This window comes from Typha angustifolia, chromosome 14 (genome assembly GCF_048772165.1).
Source record: "Typha angustifolia cultivar Huaian chromosome 14, ASM4877216v1, whole genome shotgun sequence".
Taxonomy (NCBI): Eukaryota; Viridiplantae; Streptophyta; class Magnoliopsida; order Poales; family Typhaceae; genus Typha; species Typha angustifolia.
Window position 1 is genome coordinate 2,828,773 of NC_133252.1, and position 24,344 is coordinate 2,853,116.

General features: G+C 34.6%; 3 protein-coding genes across 3 annotated transcripts; 2 read left to right on the forward strand and 1 right to left on the reverse strand.

The window, feature by feature from the left end:
• Positions 1-53: 53 nt before the first annotated feature.
• On the forward strand, positions 54-3,621 carry LOC140776740 (uncharacterized). The gene is made up of 2 exons (XM_073120564.1): positions 54-193; positions 3,253-3,621. Exon 2 carries the CDS (start codon positions 3,255-3,257, stop codon positions 3,489-3,491), a length of 237 nt encoding a protein of 78 aa, XP_072976665.1. The 5' UTR covers positions 54-193; positions 3,253-3,254; the 3' UTR covers positions 3,492-3,621.
• A 347-nt stretch (positions 3,622-3,968) lies between these two features.
• LOC140776739 (cytochrome P450 714B3-like) lies at positions 3,969-8,389 on the reverse strand. Its single transcript, XM_073120563.1, has 5 exons — positions 8,013-8,389; positions 6,486-6,712; positions 5,856-6,103; positions 5,004-5,352; positions 3,969-4,438 (listed from the first exon to the last, which is right to left on the reverse strand). The coding sequence occupies exons 1-5, from the start codon at positions 8,329-8,331 to the stop codon at positions 3,974-3,976; spliced, it is 1,608 nt and encodes a 535-aa protein (XP_072976664.1). The 5' UTR covers positions 8,332-8,389; the 3' UTR covers positions 3,969-3,973.
• A 5,716-nt stretch (positions 8,390-14,105) lies between these two features.
• Positions 14,106-22,910, forward strand: LOC140776650 (protein PIN-LIKES 6-like). The gene is made up of 12 exons (XM_073120427.1): positions 14,106-14,246; positions 14,432-14,716; positions 15,887-15,966; positions 16,280-16,404; positions 17,042-17,163; positions 17,594-17,785; positions 18,340-18,414; positions 18,591-18,691; positions 19,951-20,003; positions 21,704-21,898; positions 22,165-22,303; positions 22,488-22,910. Exons 2-11 carry the CDS (start codon positions 14,531-14,533, stop codon positions 22,284-22,286), a joined length of 1,251 nt encoding a protein of 416 aa, XP_072976528.1. The 5' UTR covers positions 14,106-14,246; positions 14,432-14,530; the 3' UTR covers positions 22,287-22,303; positions 22,488-22,910.
• Positions 22,911-24,344: the final 1,434 nt, after the last annotated feature.

Genomic DNA, 24,344 nt, shown 5'->3' on the forward strand with positions numbered 1-24,344 from the left:
TTGAAACATATTTCAAATTTAAATTTCAAATTAGATCGAGAAAGAGAGGCGTTTTAAAACTTGCCCTAAACCAATGACTACGAAATCCCCCAATGTTAGAAGACGGAGACGGTGCGTTAGACTGGAGGCGAAGGTGAAGGCGAAGGTGGAAGGCGAGATTACTTCTCTTCTTTTCTCTAAGAATCCAATCGAGGTAAGCATCACCGACCCAATCAACCAATTTATAGTTCTTTAATCTATTTCAACTTAGATGTTTCTTTTGCTCCAAAACCAATTCAACTTACAAACAATTCGTCTCGTTTTGGCCCGACATAGAAAGATCTCGATTCAATTCGTCCAACTTTGCCTCCTATTTCGGAAATAATGTCAAGATTCTTTAGATTGGATTCAACTCACTCAAATTTTCTTTCTTTTCTTTTCTAAGCACCGCCTATGATCTTGATTGGGTCTTCCGCAGGTAAAGTTTTGTGTTTGCTGGATTGAATTACATTGGGAACCTTTAAGCTATGTACTATGTATTGTTGCTGTGAATTTTGAATGTTACTCACATCAATCGATTTGATGAGGACTATGTTTGATTTACTACAAATTGCTTATGGGGCATTTTACTTTTCTATTTTTCTATTACTTAGTTGGAAGTATTTTAGTTTCCAGTCATGGTTTCTACTTTTTGCAAGAGCAACCTGACAACATCAAAGGTTTTATGTTTTTCTTTGAAGTTCTCCTTAGGGTGTTTTTTAGTTGTGACCTTCTTAGCTTGCAAGTCTATAGGGATGAAGACGGTGATCAGATTTACTGGCATAAAGCTATAGGTGTCCAGGGGAGTTTGGTAGAAATATAGTTTGGAGCTAGACTTTTCTTGTAGTAATTTTCAAAGTACTTTAGAATGCTGTTTAATAATGCAGAAGGTGTTTTCTTGCTGCTAGGAGAAGGTTATAGCAATTAGCATTGGAACGTACAGTCTTGGGTGGGACTTAATATTGAATTTGAAAAAAAATTAGAGGTCAATTTTATGAGGATCAGAAGGGCAATTCATCCAACAATAATATTGCAAAAAGAAAGAATCTGGGAGGGATTTGCCAATATGAAAGGAGCATTGAATCTAACTTTCTCATAACTGTGGTGTTGTTGAGCAAAACAAGAGATAGAATCTAGATTGTGGTCATCACAAGATAATCTACGTTTGCTCTGCTAGGGTTTGGTCGCCTTTTTCTCCCCCTCGCGTGAGGGGTTCTTCTCGCAGACCTTCCCTCCTCTAGCCGGCGCGCTAGGGGAGGGGGAGAGGATTTCTCCTGCAAGGCCTCTCTCTTCCATCCCTCTTTTCCCTCAACTTCTTTCTCTCCCTCCTCTCAAGGTTAGGGGCTAGCCGAATGAGTAGGTGGCGGTGCTGAGCTGCCTAGCTACCTAGTCGAGGCCCGACACCTCCTTCTTCTCCTACTCTGGACCTCCTTCACCTCTAACTTCGCTGATCTCCCGCGCTGCCCTCTCCTTGCCGATCCGCCATGACAGTAGTTAGGTGGTAGTCTTGCCGTATTGGGCCTTGCTGCAGTGCTAGCTGCTGTCAAGTAGGGTTTCATTAGGGGCCGAATTTGGTTTCTTGTCATGATTGGGTCTATTTTAGCTAGTGAAAGTCATAGGACGCCGACCCTTTGTTGAGAAACTCTCTGAATCCTAATCTCATGCAGCTGGTTCTTCTTTGGAGGACAATCTTGGTAGACCAAGAGGGAGGCTTGTTCTAGGGCCGATGTCCTATCCCCTCCGTTTTATTTTTTGCCTAAATACTAGAATGTTACATATTGATACACTGGATTAACTATTGGTCAGTCTGTAATTCAGTCAAGAGCGAGGCTTGTTTTAGGATGTTATCCTATCTTCCCTTCTTTTATTATGTATATATTGTAACCTTTATTTGAAGTTTAATGAATTATCTGTCTACGGACTTTTTTCAAAAAAAGAAGAAGAGATAATCTACGTGTTGCTTTAGTTTATATAACTTCGCATAAAACTTGTCATCGAATTGGCATGTATACTTTAGGGCACACCATACTTTTAATCTTTTATTCTTTCTGATTCTGATAAATCACTGTTGAATAACCCTGTCCTGTAAAGTCATCTACCATTGAAAGAGAATGTGGGAGCTTAAAAATCTAGGTAATTATTATACTATTACATAATCAGATAATTGTGAGCATCTCTATCAATTTGAAGCACTTCAGACTTTTCCAGTAAGATATGATGCAAACATTTTTCTTTTTGTCTTGCTTATCAGACGATATTATAATTTAATACAAATACAAACATAATCATCATGTTGATTGGAGTGTAATCCTACAAGTTGCCAACAGTTAAATGGCAATTTCTTACTGATGATCTTCACATCATCACATGCCATATAATAACAGATTGGCATGCTATCTTGTTGTTTTTTATAAATAGTCAGTGAACTATTTTAGTTAGTTTTAGGAGTACAAATATTGTGGATAATCTATGTCAAGTATCATTATGATATGCCTTAGGAATGTTCCAGCTTATTATACTTGTGTTGGCTCTGACTTTCAAGTTTCAACATGATGATCTATGATTTATAAATAGATTTAACATCTTCTTGTATCACTGGTGTTTCTCTCTGTAATGCAAAGATATACTTATTATTATTTTTTTTGACATGCTATTTTCGCCATACCTTTTATATGTTCATTAAGATATTTGGCTTGTTTGGTACTTCCCTTATTTGTATTGCTGTTTTTTCAAGATCAACTTTTTATAACTTGCAGTCTTCAGAATCTACTTTAATTGTATGCCTATTCCAATTTGCAATTTTGCATAGTATATTGCCTGGAATTCTGACTTGGAAATTCAATTAGGATAGTGCCCATGCATTTAATGAGAACAAGGCATATTTACTGAATTTTTATATTGACTAATTAGAATGACATTATTCTGTAATATGATTTTTTTTTCCTACGTACTTTCCTCTTGGTGCCCTTTACTGTATTTTCTGTTTCCATTTGTTTTTGTTTGTTGATACATGTCCAATATGTTTAATTAGGAGAGACATTTTAGCAGCTAGTTAGGTACTCTCTTTTGTTATTGGGGCACTTGCTTACCAACTTTTGAAAATCAAAATTATGCCTGCACTTAATAATATATCATACAAGCATCTAATAATCTGTTATACTGTTGAGATTGGAACTTTTGATTTGATCAAGATCAGCTGCGACAATGATGAAATAATAGAAGCATATCATGCAGGTATGGGGTTGTGGACATTGCTAGAAGGAATACTTCTTCTTGCAAATGCTTTGGCAATTTTAAATGAGGACCGCTTTCTTGCGCCCAGGGGATGGAGTTTCTCTGAAGTTTCAGGAAATGGCCAAACAAAATCATTGAAAGGCCAATTCATTGGGCTTATTTATGCCACCCAGTATCTGAGAATGCCGTTGATAGTTCTCAATGCTATTATTATTGTTGTGAAGCTGATTTCAGGCTGATTTAGGAGGCATAGTTTCTTTAGCTTGAAGCTCTGTGTTCAATCTATTTTCCCACAGAATGAAACTAATTATTTACTTAATCATTCTAGGAAATGCAACCTTGCCCTTGTGGTAGGATATACATAGATAATTTGGCAATTTGGTCATTACGAGAAGGTCATTCAGGAGATTTTTCCTATTTTCATGCAAATATTGTTTTGTAGGAGCAAGTTTTTCCTCAGTTTGATTTCAAGATATTGCTTGATGTCCAGACATGTTTTGAAACAGAAAGAACTGTTAGATATGTTAAGGTGGAAGTGCATTTGAATTGGGATGGATTTAAGACAAATAATGCTGTCACTTTGTTGTCTTGAGTTACAAATTTAGGATAAAATTTTGCATCAGTTTGTTCTTAGGTACTGAAAATATCCTCCAGAACTGCAATAAGTTATATTGAAAAAAATGATTGCTATGTCAAGATGTAAAATGTTGCACATATCAGCTCAACTAGTTTTCTTTTCCATTCGGTGATCAAATTTTGGTTCTACCTTCTTCATTATGAGATCCACTCCAAATTCAGGTTCCACTATCAATCTCAGGGCAGGAGAGTGATGATATTTTGGTGATAGAGTGAATTGAAACTTTGACAGGATGAGTGACAGAACAATTTTTAGCTCAACCATGGCGAAGTTTTGGCCAAGGCAAGTCCGAGTCCCTGCCCCGAACGGCAAGTACATGTGCGGAAGCTGGCAAGCTCCGATGACTCCATTGGCGAACCTCGCCGGATTGAACTCGTCGACGTCCTCTCCCCAGATTTTAGGATCATGGTGCAGCGTCGAGACCGGGACATAGACGTTGACGCCTTTCGGGATGTGGATGCCACCGAACTTCATCTCCTGGAGTGTCTCCCGCGACACAAACGCTCCCGGCGGGTATAGCCGGAGTGTCTCCTGGATCACCATGGTTAGCTGCAGTTGAAATAGATGTGGAAGTTAGACATGGAAGAAGAGTTACTAGTGGTATCTTGAGATATAAACCCAACCCATTAGGCCTTCCTTGCATATTTACCCATAATTTTGCATTATTGGGCCAGTGTGATTTTGCATCAAGAATCCGGATCCTCTCCGATTTGCGAACAAAGGGAGTAATTTTAAAATTTTAATGTTAGAGAAAATTACAAACAACTCTCTTTTTATTATTATTATTTACAAATAGAGCCTTGCATTTCGTTAGACAAATATAATATAAGGTAAAACCATTAATCCAAAACTATTTATATTTAATATTAAAATTCATACGGCAAGAAAGAGATAATGATTAATTTAGGGAAAAGATAAATAAAAATATCATAAACCTTTTATTTCGTCCCACAACTTTATTTATAATAGAGTCAAAATATAAGGTGTTAATTGTAATTTTTCACTCTAATTTAGTTTATTTTTTTGTTGAAAAAAAGAAGAGAGTAAGGATTGAAATAGAAATAGTAAAAAGAAGACGGGGCGGGGCGTGAAGTAGTGAAAAGTAAGAACTCACCGCCTTCATCTTGTGCAGCGATCGAGCATCCGGCGGGCGGCCACCGGCGGTCAAGTCGACCACCTCCTCGCGCACGCGAGCTTGCCACTCGGGATGCAGCCCGAGCAGCATGAGGCTCCACGTGGCGGTCACCGCGGTGGTCTCGTGGCCCGCGAAGTATATGCTCTTGCAATTGTCGACTACGAACCTATCAGCTTTCCCCATCTCGTCGCCGCTCGCGTTGCGTAGGATTGCACGCAGTAAGTTCTTCTCCCCTCCTCTTTCACTCTCCTTCACTATTTTCAGTATCAGGGAGTGGATTTCTCTGTTCAGTCTCCACGCCTCTCGGTTCCGCTTCGTCGGAAGGTATCTGCCATAATAGATACAAAAAAACCCTAAGAAATAGCCCTTTATAACATAGGGGTTTTTTTTGTGTGTGTGCATATATACCCTTCAAAAATCCTCTATTTACTCGTACCCCCCTCTTAATTTAGTATTTGTATGTATACCTTTTAAAACTTAAATAATTTAAATAATTTAGACATAAAAAGATGAAAATATTCTTATTTTTCTTAGTTAAGAATATTTCTATAAATTATTAAGACTAATTTAAAATAATATATATTTTGAGAGGTATATATATAAATATTAATTTTACATTTGACCTACTTATCGCTAATAAGATAGTGCTTAAAGAGTTAAATCATTTCACATTGCAAGATCAATTAATATAGATAGCTAGGTTTAGTTGGGACATATTAAATTCCCACTTTTTTTTTAAAAAAATAATATTTAATTTAATTATCACCTCTAAATTAAACTCATTTATTAATAATTATAATAAGATAGGAGAAGGAATAAGGAGGAATGAACCTGAAGCCAGTAATTTCAGCAAACATATTAGGTTTTGAGACAACCCTCTGTAGAGCTCTAAGCTTCATAAAGATCTCCTTTCCTTTGACATAGCTGCTCCCAAAACAAGCCCTAGAAATTATATCAGCAGAGTAGGTTCTCAGATCATCATCAATCTTCATCTCCACCATTCCTCCATTCTGCTCCACTTTATCCTCCCATGCTTTCAGTAATGGGTATGTACAATCTATCATCAGATCCATCATGCCCTGCATTATATGTGAAAAATTACTTGGGCTGCATTAATTTGATAACTATATTTATTTTTATTTTTATTTTTACTTTTTGAGAGAAGAATAATAATTTGATAACTATATTTATTTATTTTTTTCAAAAAAAGGGAAATTATTGTACTATTAGATACCTTGCTAGTGACAAAAAAAAAAAACTAAAATGTATATGTTGGAAGTAGATGGATGAGTTAAAAATATATTAACTCTATATAAAATGATAGATTGATTACCCTCTACAAGATTAAAAATCTCACCAGCAGTTTAATTAGGCCACTATTAAAATTTTAATTTCTCTATAAGCAAAGTAAAAATTATATGCCTGGAAGCCAAAGTCTAAGTGTTTTTATAGGGCATTTACCTTAACCTTGTCCAAAAAGAACTCAGGTGCTATGATCTTTCTTTGGTGGGCCCAAGTCTCCCCATTGGACTTGAGGATGCCTTGGCCAAATAAAGGCTCGTGGGTCTTCTTCAGGTAGCTGCCCTTCCCCAGATCCAGAGACACACACAGACTGATGTCCCTCACCACCTCTGGCTGGCTCACATGTAACATTACTATGTTACCCATTCTATATGAGAACACTGGACCTACAAAGACACACACACCCACAGGAAAAAGAATAAATAAATAAATAAATAAAATCATAATATATATGTATATTTATATGTATGTTGAAGTGGGTCATATCCAAAAACCCTAGTAGGGTCCAAAAATATTTGAAAAAGAAGAAGATAAACTACCTCCTTTTTAACATTTTTTTTGTAGGCCCATCTCTTTTGTAAGGGACTGAGTAGTCTAAGCTGCACAATCTTGACAAGTACTTGAAAGAGCACAATACAATGAATCAAGAAACAAAGAGCCCAGCAGGTTTTTTTTTTTAACTACTTATGTGATACTTTCCTTCTGCAAATTGGAAGTGGTGAAAGATCTACTGCCATATTATTACATTTCATCATAGTTCTGAGAGCACTTGACATAATTTCAGTTCATTGTTTATGTAATCGGATAATAATGTATATTATGTCTTTAACACACACCCCCGTGTACCACCTCTAATACCATGTATTAACAGATAATAGATAACAGATTGCGAAGCCGGCTAACACCTCAAACTTAATATTATCAATAGCGTTTTATACGAACAAAAAGAAAAAAAAAATCAACCTTAGCTGAATTTATCAGAATTTCATCTAAAAAATAAAGCTGTTTATTCAAATAATTTATCACTGATAGGTTCAATTGAATTAGTTGACATTTATAATTTGAGCATTAAGTTTAGGGCTAATTTGGTAATCGGTCCCTTGCTATCGAGATTCATATGATTCGGGGTGGGGGCGAAACCCTAGTGAATGAGACCCCCATGCTCATGAGAATGACCATTCATGGTATCTTTAAGATATATATATATATATATCCCGCCAAACATGGGATTTGCATCATCCGCACCGATCCCCCGCAGATCCGGCTGCACCAATTTCCTAACGCTCCCTTATTTGGCATCTCTTAATTTGCTACAGAAACTAACAGTTGGGTGTTGCAGAGGATCTCCTGCGAATGAAGCAGGAGAGAGATGCATGCCCATGCATGCCTATGTACCATGACCATCGTGCACATAAAATCATATATAATCCGATCATGCGGACAAAAGTATATGTAACAAAACCGCATCAATTGTTTTGATGCTAATTATTTAGTCTCAAATGTAATTAAACCTCATTAATTAATCCCCTCCAATGAATAGTCCAGAAACCTTTGCCATCTACAGCTTAAACAATTATAACAACTAGTCAATAGAGCAAATATAAGTCTACATGTTCTATTCCTTATCCTCTACAATACTAGTGTTCCTTTGAAACTGAGGAAGATTGAGGTTAGAAAGATTCATACCATACTCATTCCTCCATTGCTCATAGTGAGGAAACACAGAAGACCTGTAGTCATGCTGTATAACTTCTTCTCCTCCTCCTCCTCCTCTTCTTCTACTTCTTCTTCTTCCTCCACCTTTGGCTGCGGCCGCCACGACGAGCCTCTTCATGTCGAGAAGATTTCCGTAAGGGAACGACGGCGGAGGGCCGTCGATCCCTTGTCGCCGTAGTTGCTTTCGGATCCTTTCAGGGACTGACCAGATAATCTTGTAGAAGTATAAGGCCAAGCAACACACACCAATCAGGCACAAACTAAGCAAAGACTTAACCCCTATATCCATCTCTCTTTCTCTACTCTCTCTCTCTCTCACACTTGTAGTCGCTTCTCTTCCTTCAAGTGTTGTTGATATCATATGTGGATTATATAGCACTACTTTCAATAGAAAAGGACAAGGCATCCATAGTAGAATACAAGCTTCAAGTCTTGTATCGTAATATAGATAAGGGTGAGTAGCACTGAAAGGGACCACATTCATCAAACTCTCAACTCTCATATTTGTGTGTGTGTATATATATATATATTACAAAGAAGCTAGTACATGTGCTTATGGCTATTAGCAACTTGATTAACTAGTTTAATTGAATAAGGTCAGATGGATAAGAAAGCTAACTTCAATCTAGCTCCTTAGTTTATGCCAATTGCTCTGTATGATAGCTTCAAAGACAGCAACCAAGTCTTTTTTAATGATTCTTTTCTAAAAGTTAAGAACCCCCACCACTTAATGAAGGGCTACTCACACTCTACTCCTAATAAGAGCCAAAAGTGTACAACTTTGTAAATTTTCTTGACAAAAGTTTGCATCAAATTGTGCCAAGTTGGTCCTTCAGAAGATGTACTCATGTCTTAATTTATTTGTACAAGAATTTCTCAGAGGTCTCTTCTTGTTCAAAGATCTGAGATGTTGTTGAATTGGATGCGTCTGAAGAGCAAAGACTGACATGACCACATGTGGCATTTAATGCCACTGCTCATCTCATCTCCAACCACTTTGGTCCACTTGTAGCTGGCCTGAGCTGGGTTAAGTACATCATAGGATCTACATCAAGTCTCAAACAAGGAATCAAGGTAGGAATTGCCTTCATACATGTGCTTATGGTTTATAATTCTTGGATCCTATTTGCTCTTTTCAATTAAAACTAACTCGTATATCTCCACTCTTCTCACTGGTGTGGCCTCTCTTGAAACGCTACAAGTCATTCAAATTAATCCAAACTCATAAGATCAAGGCTTCATGCTGAAAAGATATAGAAATTCAGAACTAGTTGTATGTTAGAATGAGTGGAATCAAACTATTTGTGAACAGTCTTTGATGCTAACATTCACTTATTTAAGCGCAGTCAATGTTATGAACACTACTTATTTCTTTGATTTGATATTTTCTTATGGTGATTGGATGCCAAAGTGGTACTACTCATCACTACCCATCTTCATTTGTTAATCAAGTGCACGCATCTTGTTCCTTTCTTTCTCGTGCACTTCGTAGATAAAGATGCCACAAGAAATTAGGTTAATTTCTATTTATCAACTAATCCATCAAATCATTTGCAGGATTTGAAGTCCAAAAACTCACATCAGAGTTATGCAAAATGGTAATAACTTCTCTATTGACCCTTTGCTTCCCTGCAGTGAGATGGGAGAATGTAATTGAAAAGGAAGGGAAATGAAGGGAAAAAAGAACAAATTTGTTCTTTTCTTTTGAAACGAATGGACCTATTGACTTCAATAATTGGAGAACGGCCTATTTCTGCCTAGTGTTTGGGAGCATTCACTAACCTGATCTTTGTTTTGTAGCTTAAAAGCATAAATAAAGCATTAATGAATAATAGCAACTTTGGGTAGCTTTGTATTAAAAGAAGAGGATTGAAATAGCCAAGCAAGAACAAGAGGGTGGCATATGAATGAAGAATTTATTAAAGAATAGTAAGAAATGTGAGCAAAAGATGGTAGTTTTTAATGCATATATCCTTGTCCACACACACACATACACAGCCAAGATAATAGTCTTTGATTGGTCCCTCAAAGATCAAATACTAAGTTTAAACCTTCTCATCTGCTTTTGTGAGCCAACCCAGGAACGTATCATGGAGCAGAAAATTTATGCTCTCGAGGCTGTAGAAGATCCGCTGCAGACGTGTATAAGATGTAATGGGCCAGCCTATGGGCCAACATCTGCTATGGAGCAAAATTGCCAAATTAGTTTTGTTTTTAAGTATGCGATTTACTAGAATCGGCCACACACCTCTTCTGCACCTACCGGTTCGCCAGTGAAGTATGAGCTTGTTGTGCAGAACCAGTTAAGATGAGTAGAGGTCAAAGCTTCATGGCTGAACCAGACTGGTTAGATCAAAAGTCGGATATAATGGTTAAGTCAATTTAGAAAGAACGTAATTAAAGAATTTTTCAAGGGAAGAGCGCAACGGCGCGGGTTGTGGCTAGTAAGGCAGCTATGCTAGCTTAGGACTACTTGAAAGATAGGGAAGTTTTTGTGAGATCGAATAATTATAATATTAACATCCGGTGGAAACACGCTCAACAAGGGTGGGTTAAAATCAATGTTGATGGATCTTGGAAGGCAGGAGAGTATCAGGGCAGGGCTGGCTTTATCATAAGTGATGAGAATGGTACCTTTTTGCAAGCGGCACCAGAACCAACTATTGCGGACTCCACTAGCTACAACGAAGTCTGGGCGCTGTAGACAGGGTTAAGAGAAGCTTGTGGGAAATGAGAGCAAGTAATTGTTGAAACTGACGCACTATCAATAGTCAAGATATTCAGAGGTGAGGACAACTGTTCATAGCGCCTAAGCGGGGTAGTTCATAACTGTTTCAATATGCTGTTATCTTTCAAGAGGATCAAGTTTCTCCACACGTATAGAGAAGGAAACAGAGCAGCCGATTGGTTAGCCAAACTAGGTAGACAATAAATTTTCAGGAGAGTTTGTAGTATTTTATATTTGATCTCTCTAGAGCTAGGAATTATTTTGTATTCTGATAAAATGGGCAGTGAAATGACCCGGACCTTAGCTAAATGCTAAGTTCTATAAAAAAGACGTATGCAATTGACCCAAATAGGTCACTTATAAATTTATTTGGCTAAATAGGTGACTTTCAATTGATGTTGCATTACCTGGGCTATAAATAAAATTGTGGAAATTAATATTTATTTAATATAAGTTAGGGAGTTATCTAATGAGTCTTAGTAAATATAATATAGGTTAGTATCGCATAAGAAATCATATAAATGTTAAGTAATTATTTCAATGATTTATATATTTTACAAACTTTTTTTTTTATCTTAATGAATTATATTTTTAATAAAATTATAGTTTTATTTTTCTGATAATTTAAGAGCATGTAGTTCCTAGATTATATACTGGACAATGTGTCTAACTCTCTATTATAAATATGTTAGACAACTATATCAACTCTCTTATAAAAAAATATCATAACTATTATATTTGCTTCATCTTACATTTATATATGAGTTTAAATTCTTAATCTCTTTTAATTACTTATGCTAGTAGTCTGACGTAATAATATTATAATTTTTATGAGTGCATTTATATCTCCTTCTATAGTTGTTACTCACATTATCCACAAATCAACTACTTTGACAAATAATTCATATTGCCTATCTACATAGACAAATAATTTGTAGCATAACTATTTAATTACATTGTTTGGTTGAATAATTAAGCTCCCATCATTTCAAAATAGTTTTTAGTTCCTTGCTCCATAATATAATTCTTTATTTTATTATAATAACTAAACATCATAACAAATCTATTCTATAATATATATATATTATTTATTAAATTATATTTTATATCACACACTAATTTAATATTAATATTTATCCATCAATCTACTTTGTACCAAAATTAAAAAATATTTACATACTCTCCTAAAAGATAATTTCTTTTCATCTTTTCTTATATTCACTTTATATCACATAAAAATAATTAATTTAAAATATAAGTAAATATAGAATTAGTTATTCCTAAAATAAATTTCTCATGTTAAAAATAATAAATATGAAAACCTATTCTAGAATTGCCATTATTCATTTGGCATCATTTATACGTGGATTAATAGGTTGAAATTGGAATAACAATTCTTAATTGTTATTATCAAAGTAAAATTTATTCTAAGAATAATCATTCCTATATTCACTAATATTTGATATAAAATAAAGTGAAAAAAATAAGAAATAAGTATTATATTTTTTTTATAAAATTATGGTAAATACCTTTTGATTTGATTTAAAGTAGATTTAACTTATAAGATATAATTTTAAATAATAATATTTATACCGCTGAATAGGATTATTACGATATCTAAACTTCATTAAAAAAAACCCAATATCTACAGTACACTGGACACATTTACAATGCCCCCTCTGTTCTTGAAGACCCTTCTAAGAAAATTATTTCTCTAGTAATTTTCCATCTTATCCTCCTTACAACAACTATTTTAATATTTAGCTATTATTTTGGAATAGATTGTTTTATGATTCCTAAATCAAAAGGGGGGGTTAAGATAATTATTGCACCCACCAATCCAATTTCTCCAATCAAAACTCAATCATCCAGTGCCTTTTATCTATAAATGCATGAATAAGTCCTTCCTTTGATCCATCATTATCGGTACTCTTATCCCTTTCTCCCTCTATCTTATGCTGTCTTTTGTTCCAAGTGGCCAAAACCTGAATAATGGCCAAGAATTAGGGCCGCCGGGATAATTAATTCAGCTCAAGCTCAGTTCGTGAAACATAGATAGAATAACTCAATACTGAGATCTTAAAACAAACAAGAAAAGAAAAGAAAAGAAAATTAATATCTAATTTATTAATTAAGTTTATTCAATTAAAATTACAAACCTACCGAGAAGCAGACAACTTTGGAACATAGACAAGTGTACGGTTGATATAAATTTGTCCAGAGCTAGTTGTCGACTTCAATAATTCAAAGCATTGGGAATAATTAGATAGCTATTATTTTATCCCACCCAGCTTGTGGGTCGTGACATGGCATGACATCTTATCAAACAGTTCCCCCATACTTTTATTGCAATAATTGAACCTAACCATCACCTACCTTCGGATCTAGAACTAAATGAGCACTAATTTAAGGGACTCATCAAAGTTTAAATAGTAATTTTACAAGTTACACCCTATGTTTTATCTATTCTGAGCGGACTCCTACTTTTTTTTCTTATAATTTTTATTTAACAATCTCCGTTGATTTAAAAAGTATCGACAAAGAAATATTCTATTATAAAATGATGAGAGTATTTTAATAATTTAATTTATATTAATTAATTAAAATAATATCTCAGTGTTAAATAAAAATTATAAAAATTAGGGGTCGAATTATAACATTCGTTAAAATAAAATATGAATCATAAAATAAGTAAAATATAAAGTGTAATATATAAAATACCCTCTCTTTTCTCGTAATACACTGTAAGTTCTCGGTGTTGAATAAAAATTATAAAAAAAATAAGGGCTGGATTATAAAATTGTTAAAAATAAATAAACATAGGGTGTAATATATAAAATACCCAATTTTTTTTTTTTCATAATACACCTTCTTAGTTACAGAAAAAAAGGAGATCTTTTGACTTCCATGGAATGAGTAAAGGTCCGAAGGAAGGAAGTGGAAGTGGAGGGTGACGTAATCTAATTTAAGATAAAGTTTTTGACCGAAGTAACCCTCTCCTAAATTTTATTTATTCAAATGAATAAATAGTACCTCAAATTTAATTACTAAAGATTAACTATAGTGTGGACTTATGTCATATAGTTGTAAAATATTTGATCATTAGATTATAATATTCGATGATGCTGATTGTAATTAAATAAAGTTATATTTTTCTTGGGAAAATAAAAGATAAAGCTATAGTATGAGTACCACTTGGCATTGCCTCTCCTCCACACTGGTAGTGCACGTTACGCTTGTTGGCAGAGTCGTTATTCCGATAAACTCGGAGGTTAATCCTGTCCGCTTAGTTTCCGGTTTAAATACTTCCACGGTCTTAAGATTTCGAACTATCGGTCGTTAGATAGATTGGGAGAGAGAGAGTTGAGGAGGAGCCCTGCGCGAAATTGTTGGGTGTCTTTGTCATCGTCTTGAGAGGTTTCAGATCTGAACGGGGGATCGAGAAGTACTTTTTTATATCTTAATCTTGGAGAAAGGTACGTTTTTGTTTTTCTATCTTGTTTTCGTGCCGTTTGGCCAATCTAGATCGTTCTGTCTTCGTCTTTGTTGAGTGGAAGAAAATTGGGTTAGATCTCCGCCTGACTTCGATCTTTCTCTGATCTTGGAGTGTCCCTTTTAGTGGAATGCGATTGCTATTGGTTTTAATTCCCATTCTTTTCAGGAATTCGTCGCTCGTATTTATCTGAGCAAAGCTGCTTTTACTGGGAACGAAAGATTGTTGCTTGGGGGATCTGGGATAGTGGAGTATAGTGGAAGGACAATGGCGAGATCTTTGATGGAGGTTATCATGGAGACCGGCAGCGGCGGTGAGGAATCGATTCTCGCTTCGATGAAGTTTGCTGTTCTGCCGATTGCAAAGGTGTTCACCATGTGCTTTATGGGGTTTCTTATGGCCTCCAAGTATGTTAGCATTCTTCCTGCGAACGGTCGAAAGCTTCTTAACGGGGTAAGAGTGAATTTAAAATTGTAAAATTTTGATAACAAAGTTCTTTAAATTGCTGCTTCTTTTAAATTGGCTGGTCCTTCCGTTGATCCTAAATTACCCTAAATTTCTTTCATGTAGTTAATCGAGAAGTAGTTTGTAAAATTTGGGTAAGCTAATAGGCCAAAGGAGTATGCATATTTCTTTCATGAATTACTGATACGATAGGAGAACAGACCGGGTTGATGGGTGGCAATATGTCTCATCAGACGCATAGGTCTTCCGGGTTATCATTCAATTACCAAAATTACAATAGCGTCAATTATGAAAGTGCTTGTAGATTTATGTCCTTTTATTTCTTCTTTTCTTCAAATTGAAGACGATACAAAATCTGCAATGGTTTTGATGCAGAAAAGCATTTTTTTTCCAGTACCGTATAACTACTTTAGTGTTGGTGGGGCCCAGACTATAGTTTCATGTGGGTTTGACTGGAGGATTTATGTCAGAGTTCTGTATGATGGTACAAAAAATCTTACGGCTGAGCTGCAGAAAAATTGTTCATGTTTTTATTTTCTTTGGCCTAACATGCTGGAGCCTTGTTTCATTGAAACTTAAAAAGGTGACAACCTTTCAAAAATTGTTGCTACTTTCTTAAATTTAAAATTAAAAAATTTTAAATTGTTCATGGTTACCTGGTACAAAGCGAATATCCGCTGGGCAATGTTCTATAAATGAGCATGTCTTTCATTGTTGATGCATAATTGCATGTAGCTGTCTTCTGTCTTCTTGTGATTGCATGCTAAAAGACAGATTTTCTTTGAAAAAAATAATCATCTACCGAGACAACCTTCATTGGACTTTTAATGCAAACATCTCTTTTAACTACATTAAGCTTTGAGCACTTGGCAGTGTCTTATATGATATTCATGTGCTCATTATAGGGAAAAAAGAGAAACCATAATCCAATTCTATGCATCAGAAGAAAGATCAATTCTCTAGTGACCTTTAGAAGGGGAACATAATTGTTGTAGGCATTATTTTTCCAGATCAAAGCTTGCAAGCATCACAGTGGTTCTTATTGAGCCAGCATGAATTGAAAACAACTCTTTTAGATTTTTTTTTGCTAGATTTTAATATTTTATTTCTTTTCCAGTGTATTAAGTTACTGATTCTTCTTCATGATCAATGTTGCAGCTAGTTTTTTCCCTTCTACTTCCTTGTCTGATATTCTCTCAGCTTGGACGAGCTATTTCCTTGCAAAAGTTGATAGAGTGGTAAGCTTTATTGATTTATTTATACCTTTACTACTTGCAAGAAAAAAGTTACTGCATGATTATATAAATTCTTTTACGATCATATCTATTTGTCTTTTTTTTCCCATTTTCCCCTCAGTTATTATATCTTTTGATATGAATGCGGCCTTCTACATTTTCCTGATTTTGAAGCTAAATTTGGTTGATCCGATAAAATGCGATGCTTGTGGTCTGGAAAATGTTTAATTTGCTGTATTTTAGTTATCACATTTTCCTTATTTTACATCCTGATTGATTGTAGAGAGAACCGGAATAACGAATTCTGCATGTGCAGGTGGTTTATTCCTGTAAATGTTATCTTGGGAACGATATCAGGTTCGCTTGTAGGTCTTCTTGTTGCATCAATTGTTCAACCCCCATATCCGTACTTCAAGTTCACCATCATACATATTGGAATTGGTAAGTTCTCTTTCCGCCAGCAACTGTGTAAGTTAATGGACTCTTGACATCTCAAAATTCTTATCTTGGCAAATCTTTGGCATGTGGGCTCATCTCTGTTGTTCCCCAGTCTGTTGAGAATCCAATCAGTTCTTATTGGTCATTACATTTGATCTCTAGCTGTAAGCAGGTTGTAGATTTTCTACTTTTTTTTTCAGTCTCTAGAATATCTAGTTTTTTTTTTTTTAAGAAGGACAGGCCATCTAACCGCATTATAGAAAAGTGTCCAATCTTTTCATTCACGGAGTTCTTGTATGAAGCTATTCTTCAAAGTGCCTCATTATTTCCTTAGATCAATTCTTAAATTATAAATTAGTCTATTAGCAGACTTAATTAAAGCCACAATTGTACAGTTTATCTATTTTATGTTGTCAATTAATCTAGTGTTTCTTTAAGGTGGGTTTTCACCACAACTTATGGTTGTCAAATTCCTTACTCTCTTGGATATCTTCAATATCTGTCTTGAACAATGTTAACAAAGTTTGACTTCTTACTGTTGATATGTGCATTAAAGTGTTGCCACTTTTTACTGAATTTATGACTCTTTTATTTGTCAGTATTTTGTTTGTGACATGTAAATTGTTTATTTCACATGAAGGGAACATTGGAAATATACCTCTTGTCCTGATTGCTGCTCTTTGTCGGGATAAATCAAATCCATTTGGTGACTCTAGCAAGTGTAGCCAGGATGGGAATGCTTACATATCTTTTGGTCAATGGGTATGATTTGTTAATTATTCTAATTTGAGTTTTGAAGGTCAATCAGCCATATAGCACTTTACATATCTTTTCTTTTAAAGCTCCTTGTACCATGAACTTTCATGAACTAGACAATTCTTACTTTTTCCTTTTCTGAAGTTTGCCTGAAATATTTCTTACTATCAGCTTGCAATGTCATTATGCTAAATGTCCTATTACTGAGGCTTCTTTAATGTGAACATATTTCCTATTATATGGAACACATTGATCTTCCTTTTCCACGTTTGAGTTCAATACAACAAAATAAAGAATTGCAGCTTGCATTTGAGTGATAATACAACACTAGTTATTATAACTCTATCAGACTGGTTTTTGCGACTTATTAACTACAGTAACTAAGGCATTTTTTAATATTATATTTAGTTGAGTTGCTATGAACTATATTTTGCAGGTTGGTGCAATTGTCCTATACACTTATGTGTTTCAGATGCTTGCTCCACCACCAGGTGAAACCTTCGATGGCACTGAAGAGGAGAAACTTCCAATGAAGTTACCTGTGAGCAACAATGCACCAGAACAAGTGCCCTTGCTAATTTCAGAAGACATTGAGACAAGAAGTCTCGAGTCCTCAAAGGAAGCAAAAGTATGTGCCTCTACTATATGATGTTATTCAGGACTGAGAATGATGCATATTTGATTATCATTTGAGATCATATAGTGAGCATGACTGCTAGATTGTCTGCTTTCTATTGATTTACTAATCGCTCTAAATTCGTCAGCTATTCGTAGAGTCTGAAATTGTTCATGCATCTAGTTGAGGAAAGAAGTTCATTCTTTAATCAAATTTTATTTAGAAAACTATAGCAGAGCAATTGCATATGTTTTTGTGGACAAAAAGCTTATAAATCATACCAATACTCGACAACACTCCAAGCCAGAGCCTCTTCATGCCTTAAACTACAAATTTGATTGTTTCTAAGAAAAAACATTTCTAAGCTTGCTGAAACTGCTAATGCTCAAGTGAGCATTTCTTTCTTGTGTCTATGAATTGAATAGGACTTATGTTCTTCCTATATTTTATGGATTTTGTTCACTTCTAATCGACCATTCTAATAATTCAAATAGCTGTGGTATAGCTTCTGCTTCAATGTTATGATTTTTGAAATTATCATGTTACTGACTTTCCTTTTAATGCAGTTAATGAGCCGAATATTCTACTTTGCCGAGAAATTGAAGATAAAGCAGATTTTCCAGCCACCCATTATTGCATCTGTAAGTAAAATCAGAATAGATTAAGATCTAGACAGTGTATATGATAGCTTAGGTTTCAGAACCTTTTCTTTGGTTCCAAAACCAATTTGACATCTATAACATGTCCATACACATGAAACTGCTTGTCTGATTTTTTTCCTACTGTTAACTGATTCTTATTCATTTGCTTGTGGCAGATTATGGCAATTTTCATTGGTACAATTCCATTTCTGAAGCACTTGATCCTTACAGATGATGCTCCATTCTTCTTCTTTACTGATAGCTGTCTCATTCTTGGGTACTTCTCCCTTCTGGTTTTTATTAAAATACCAGCTGCTCTTGTTATTGGATGGAATATTGAAAATTTTCCTCGTTATTGGAGGCTCCAAATAGTTTTTATACTAACACCACCAAATGGATCAAACTGACTTAATTAAAGAAAAGTAATATGTGAGAGTTTGTTACTTACACTTGATTAAAGTTCATGTGTTTGTTAGACAGGATTTTCATACTTGAAGCTCATGTTTTTAGGTTTTTGATTTGGCATATATCACCTGCACATGCTGGGGTTATTTTTTCCTGACATTGAGCACATATGAACCAATTAATATATTTGTATCAAGCATGTTAATCTATTCTTTTATTCAGAGTGGTAACTGATAAATGTCATGTGAAAAATCTTATTTACCAGCTGGGATCTATATTAGATACTTCTAAGTGTATCCAGATAAACAGAAACGACTAGATCATGGATTCAATTCTTTTCTGCTTAAGACATCTTTACGAATTTGATACCTTCAAACACTGATTGTGCCATTTACATGTGTCTGAGAATCTGATGTTGATCTTCTTGTTGATTTGAAGTGTAGGAATATGATGGGAAGTTGTTTACTAGGATTATTGTTAATGACATGGAGTAACTTTGAGGGACTATTTTGTCAGGGTAATTTGTTAACTAGTTAAGAATGAGAAGGATCCAAGGATAAGCTATATATAAATTTTCCTATACATGTGCGTGCACACAGGGGCATTTTGAGTTCTGTCCTTTTCTATTGGCTTGTGATGTCTAACTACAATAGGTGGTGGTGGGAACCTCCTTTAGTTAAGGAGAATGTAGTATGGTGGTGTCCGTGTAATTCTGTTGGAGATAATCAAAATAGTAAAATGAAATTGAATAGATGATAGGCTTGAAAATTGGTGATATATGAATGGAGTTTGACTTGTATTGCAAGTTATGTGCAACCCTTCTTTATGCATGAAGTCTGGCTATCTTTCTGCAGTCCAATTTTGAATATACTAATCATTCTGCTATTTTTTGTTGCTCTATGTTCCTATTCTTAATGTGAAACTAGAATCTATGAACAGAGGCAGTTAGCTTGCTTATGAATGCTTGTCTTTTTGACTAAAGCAAAATTTTTGCATGAATTGACTTAATATCTGGGAAATGGTTTTCTCGGAAAATTTAGTTGCAATGTGTTGAAGTTCTTAGAATCTTTAGTTTTATCAACTTGTAATCGAACTTTAAACTTTTTTGAACTGATGGATGCCTATTATCAGGGAAGCCATGATCCCGTGCATTTTGCTCGCCTTGGGTGGTAACCTTGTTGATGGTTAGTAATCTCTTGCTTTCCTTCGATTAACATTGTTGTTTTTTCTGTTCAATCTTTGGTCTATAGTCATGTTTTCTTTTGACTAAACTTAAAATCCTTAACTCATAATAATAATTAAATAAGAAACTTCCAAAGCACACCCTACATTATGGACTTTTCATGTTCAAACACCCCATTCTCTTTTTCTAGAAAGACCATGCCTTGCCTAAAAAAAATCTAATTAACACCCTACTATAACTATCGTATTACCATCACAAAAATTAACTAACCATACTGATGAGATTATCAAAATATTCCTACTGAGAGAACAATTTGAATAAAATACCCTTTGACATGGTATAATCTAAGATTTGATAATATAAAAATTAGGAAGAAAGAATTAAAACGAAAATCATTAGAAATATTTCTTTGAATAAGATTAGATATTCCTTTTGAGATTCTTTTATTTTATTAGTGTATCTATCTTGATTTATTGCTTATACAAGCATATATCCACATAAGCACACGTACACGTTCATAATATCTGCTTTGGTAGATGTAAGTTTTAGTGGAGTACTTGTGGTATCTTGAACTAAACATATTTTAACGTAAGACTTCGTATGCGTCCTTCAGAGGCCGCTTTCTTTTCTTGTTATTATTATTTGTGAAGTACAATCTTTTCTTTTTAGTCTCTGTGTTACCTATGTGTGTTATCATAAACACTCATTTGGTAGATATATCCTATATCCAAACATAGAGACTTCATACCTCCCTTTCCTTTCTCTCCCAACTTCTTGGGTAAGCCTCCCATTGCCTTATCCCTGTCATCTATTGACTTGCTTTGGTCGCTCCAAGATGAGGTCTGGGTTATAGAAGAAGGGTAAGTTAAAGAAGCACTATAATTTCCCCACTCCTTGAAGTCATCTTCCAAATAATGCTGCATAATGAGTTTAAATGATTCTTCTATACTTTATTGAAGCTCCCTAGTTACCTAAAAAGAACCTTGGGATCATTTAGTAAATTTTCTTTCTGCATAGACCCATTGGTTTAGAGGATACCAGATGATCTTGTTTCTGTTTTCTACTACTAAATGGATCTTATTACTCAATCTAGACTTTGATTGTCACCTTCATTTTGTTGGACTATAGATTGCCATTTCAACTCCTTAATTTGGTCTTATGAATTCATAGCGGCAATTTTTCAATTCGGGGGATTCTACCTTCTCATACCACTGGATTAGTTATTTGTTATTTTTTATGCTGCCCACTGCTCTCACAAAAGTTGCCCAAGATGCTGAGTGTTTGAGTCCTAGCTGGACATATATTTTTTAATCCTTCAGACCATACTTTGTGATTATCTTTGTACCACTATATTTGTAAGCATATCCTTGGCTATGATCTCCTTGTGTTGATGAAGGTCTCATGCAATATTTATGATTTATAAGCTATAGAATTTCCTATCAACCACAAGCTCGTGATTCTACATTATCTTCGGAAATGACCTTTTCATTTGTGCTAGTAAGATGCAGTGAGTAAGAAAACCATGACTTTTTAATTATACTTGCAACAAGTTAGCCTTTTAGTGGTTAAATTCTTACAAGTGATAGTTGGTACCTTGAGATATGATGCATGTAGGATGGTTAATGAAGCAGTTGCAGTAACTGGCATTCTATACGTTGAGTACTTCTCTAGTAATTTGCTTTGGCTTTCATTGCCTTTCAGGTCCAGGTGCAGGAAGTAAAAGACTTGGACTACGAACAACTGCTGCAATTATATTTGGGCGGTTGGTCTTGGTCCCTCCGGCAGGGTTGGGCATTGTTACCATTGCTGACAAGCTTGGTTTCATCCCCAAGGGTGATAAAATGTTCAAATTTGTCCTCCTACTACAGCATTCAATGCCGACTTCCGTTCTCTCTGGTATATGCTTTATCTGAAGCTTGTTTTACCCACTTCATACAACCAAATGGCTCACACATAAATAATTTGTACAACTCCTTTTCAATCATGGGTACCAAATATTCTAGCTGATTTGTGGGATTAGTAGTTGGCTAGAGACAAATCTGTGCGTTCTTATTTTTCTTTGATAAATAATTCTGATCATGTTAGAATATATACTTAATATTGAAGGTTATTCTAGGTAGCAATTTTCTTATCTAATTGTAGTATCTAATTTTGGTTTACAGGAGCAGTTGCCAGTTTAAGAGGCTGCGGAAAGGAAGCAGCTGCAGTTCTATTCTGGGTTCATATTTTTGCAGTTTTTTCCATGGCTGGATGGATTGTTCTATACCTGAGAATACTTTTCTAATGGCCTTTCTTCTCATGGTAATCCTGTCATTTTCCTTCTTCTTTATATTGATTTGCTGAAAATAATAATCAGTATCTCACATAGTCCTTTGGTCGTTTTCTGTGCTAAATACCAAGAACCTCGTTTCTCATACTTCACAGGAACGTTGCTTATCCTCGAGTCGTTTCTAGTTGACAATTTCCAAATATTTTGTTTTTCCAGGGGTGTAGTTCCTTTATCTCAACGATAAAGGTTGCCTGGTAAACGGGGCTTCCAGGGCATCTGGTACAGTAATTGACTAATTGCTCACTCTCTTCTACTACGAAACCTTGCCAGACAAGATGAATATGGATTAGCCTACTCTTTTATCCAGTATTTGGCTCATTTTCCTGTGAGTAAATTATCTGAAACGATCTGGCTGAGTCCTGTGAAGAGGTGATCCAGTCCTTGGAGGATATAAAAGGTACAAAGGTAGAAGTGCACTACTGTATCAAGGGTATTTGTGCCCCTGTTAAATTCTGTATCAATGCAAATATTTTGCAAAAGCGATCCTTTTTTTCTTTCAATTTTTTTTTTCATATTCAATCATGTATCAAAGCTGAACAAGAGGTTACTTTGGTTTTTGTAACTCTACTCATTCTTTTCATTTTGGTGGACTCATCAAATTATAATAATGCCGTTCTCATTCCCTGGATTCTGATATGGTACAAATTTTGGTCTTCTTTTATTAATTTCAAGTATCAGTTTGTACTACCATCAAAATTTCTTTTTCTATTTTCTTTCATCGTTTTCTTCTCAGTTTCTGAGATAAGTGAATAGTGTTCAGGAAGACTGCTACTACACAGTCAAAATTTATCTTAAAGTCAATTTTCTTTCTAGGAAAAAACTACTTTTTGATAGGTGGGAATTTAACCAAGTTAAACCAATGCTAGAATTAATATCTATATAACCTTTGGCCTTCAGAGGTGTTAACTGGTTTCCATTGAAACTTTGATAAATTGAAGGTATTCATTTTACATATAATTTTTGTATGGTCTTTACCTACAGTTTTAGAACACAATAATTTTTTTATTTTATTAAGACTAAATGAATAAAAGAGGCCCTTTCTTGCTATTCCGGAACTAATTTAACAGTCCAAAGCTGCTAAAATCATAATTAAAGAGTTATTTTTTAATGCAAATTGCTCTTCTTCCATCCATCCCAGGGTACAAAGCCAATTTTCTTTGAAAGAATTTATTCTTTAAGAAATGGGAATTAATCCATTGCCGCCAGAATATCTTACCGACAAGTTTATTTAATAATGATTGTGAATTGCAGCAATACCGTCCAGAATAGAGGAAATTATGATCATCCAGATCATTTTTGAGCCCCGGTAACATCCCAACATTATAATAATCTCATTCTATAATATAAATATTATTTATCAAAATTATATTTAATATTATAAACTAATTTATTCTTAATATCTATTTCATTAATTTATATTATATTAAAGGGTATTCATGTTACTTTTTTTTATAAAAGGTAAAACACATTTTTCCATTTTTTTCACTTTATATAATATCAAAGATAATTATTACACCCTTATTTTATAATATAAGTAAATATAAAAATAATTATTCTTAAAATAAAAACCTTATTTTAAAAATAAAATAAATAACAATTCTAGAATTGATCTTATTCCTAAAGTAAATGCAACCTTAATACTCTACACTTTTAAGAAACTTCTATATAACCTTTCAGGGGTATATCTATAATCTATCCCATCCATCCTAAGGTATGATGTATTTTTTTCAAAAAAAAAAAAAAAGTTGGAGAAGTGGGAACTTAACCATCCGAGTTAAATCAATGCTACTAGAATTTCTTACTGCTAAGTTTATTTAATAATGTTCCTGAGCTGCAGCAATGTGTCCACACGGAGGGAATCACGATCATTCAGATCATTTTGTATTATTTACCATCTTAAAATTCAGATCATAAAGTTAGGCAGGATTATAAGTAGCATTCAACTGCTTACTCGAGCCGAATGATCTTAGACGAATGGCATGTTGGGCCAGGTTATACGTAAGAAAATTATTG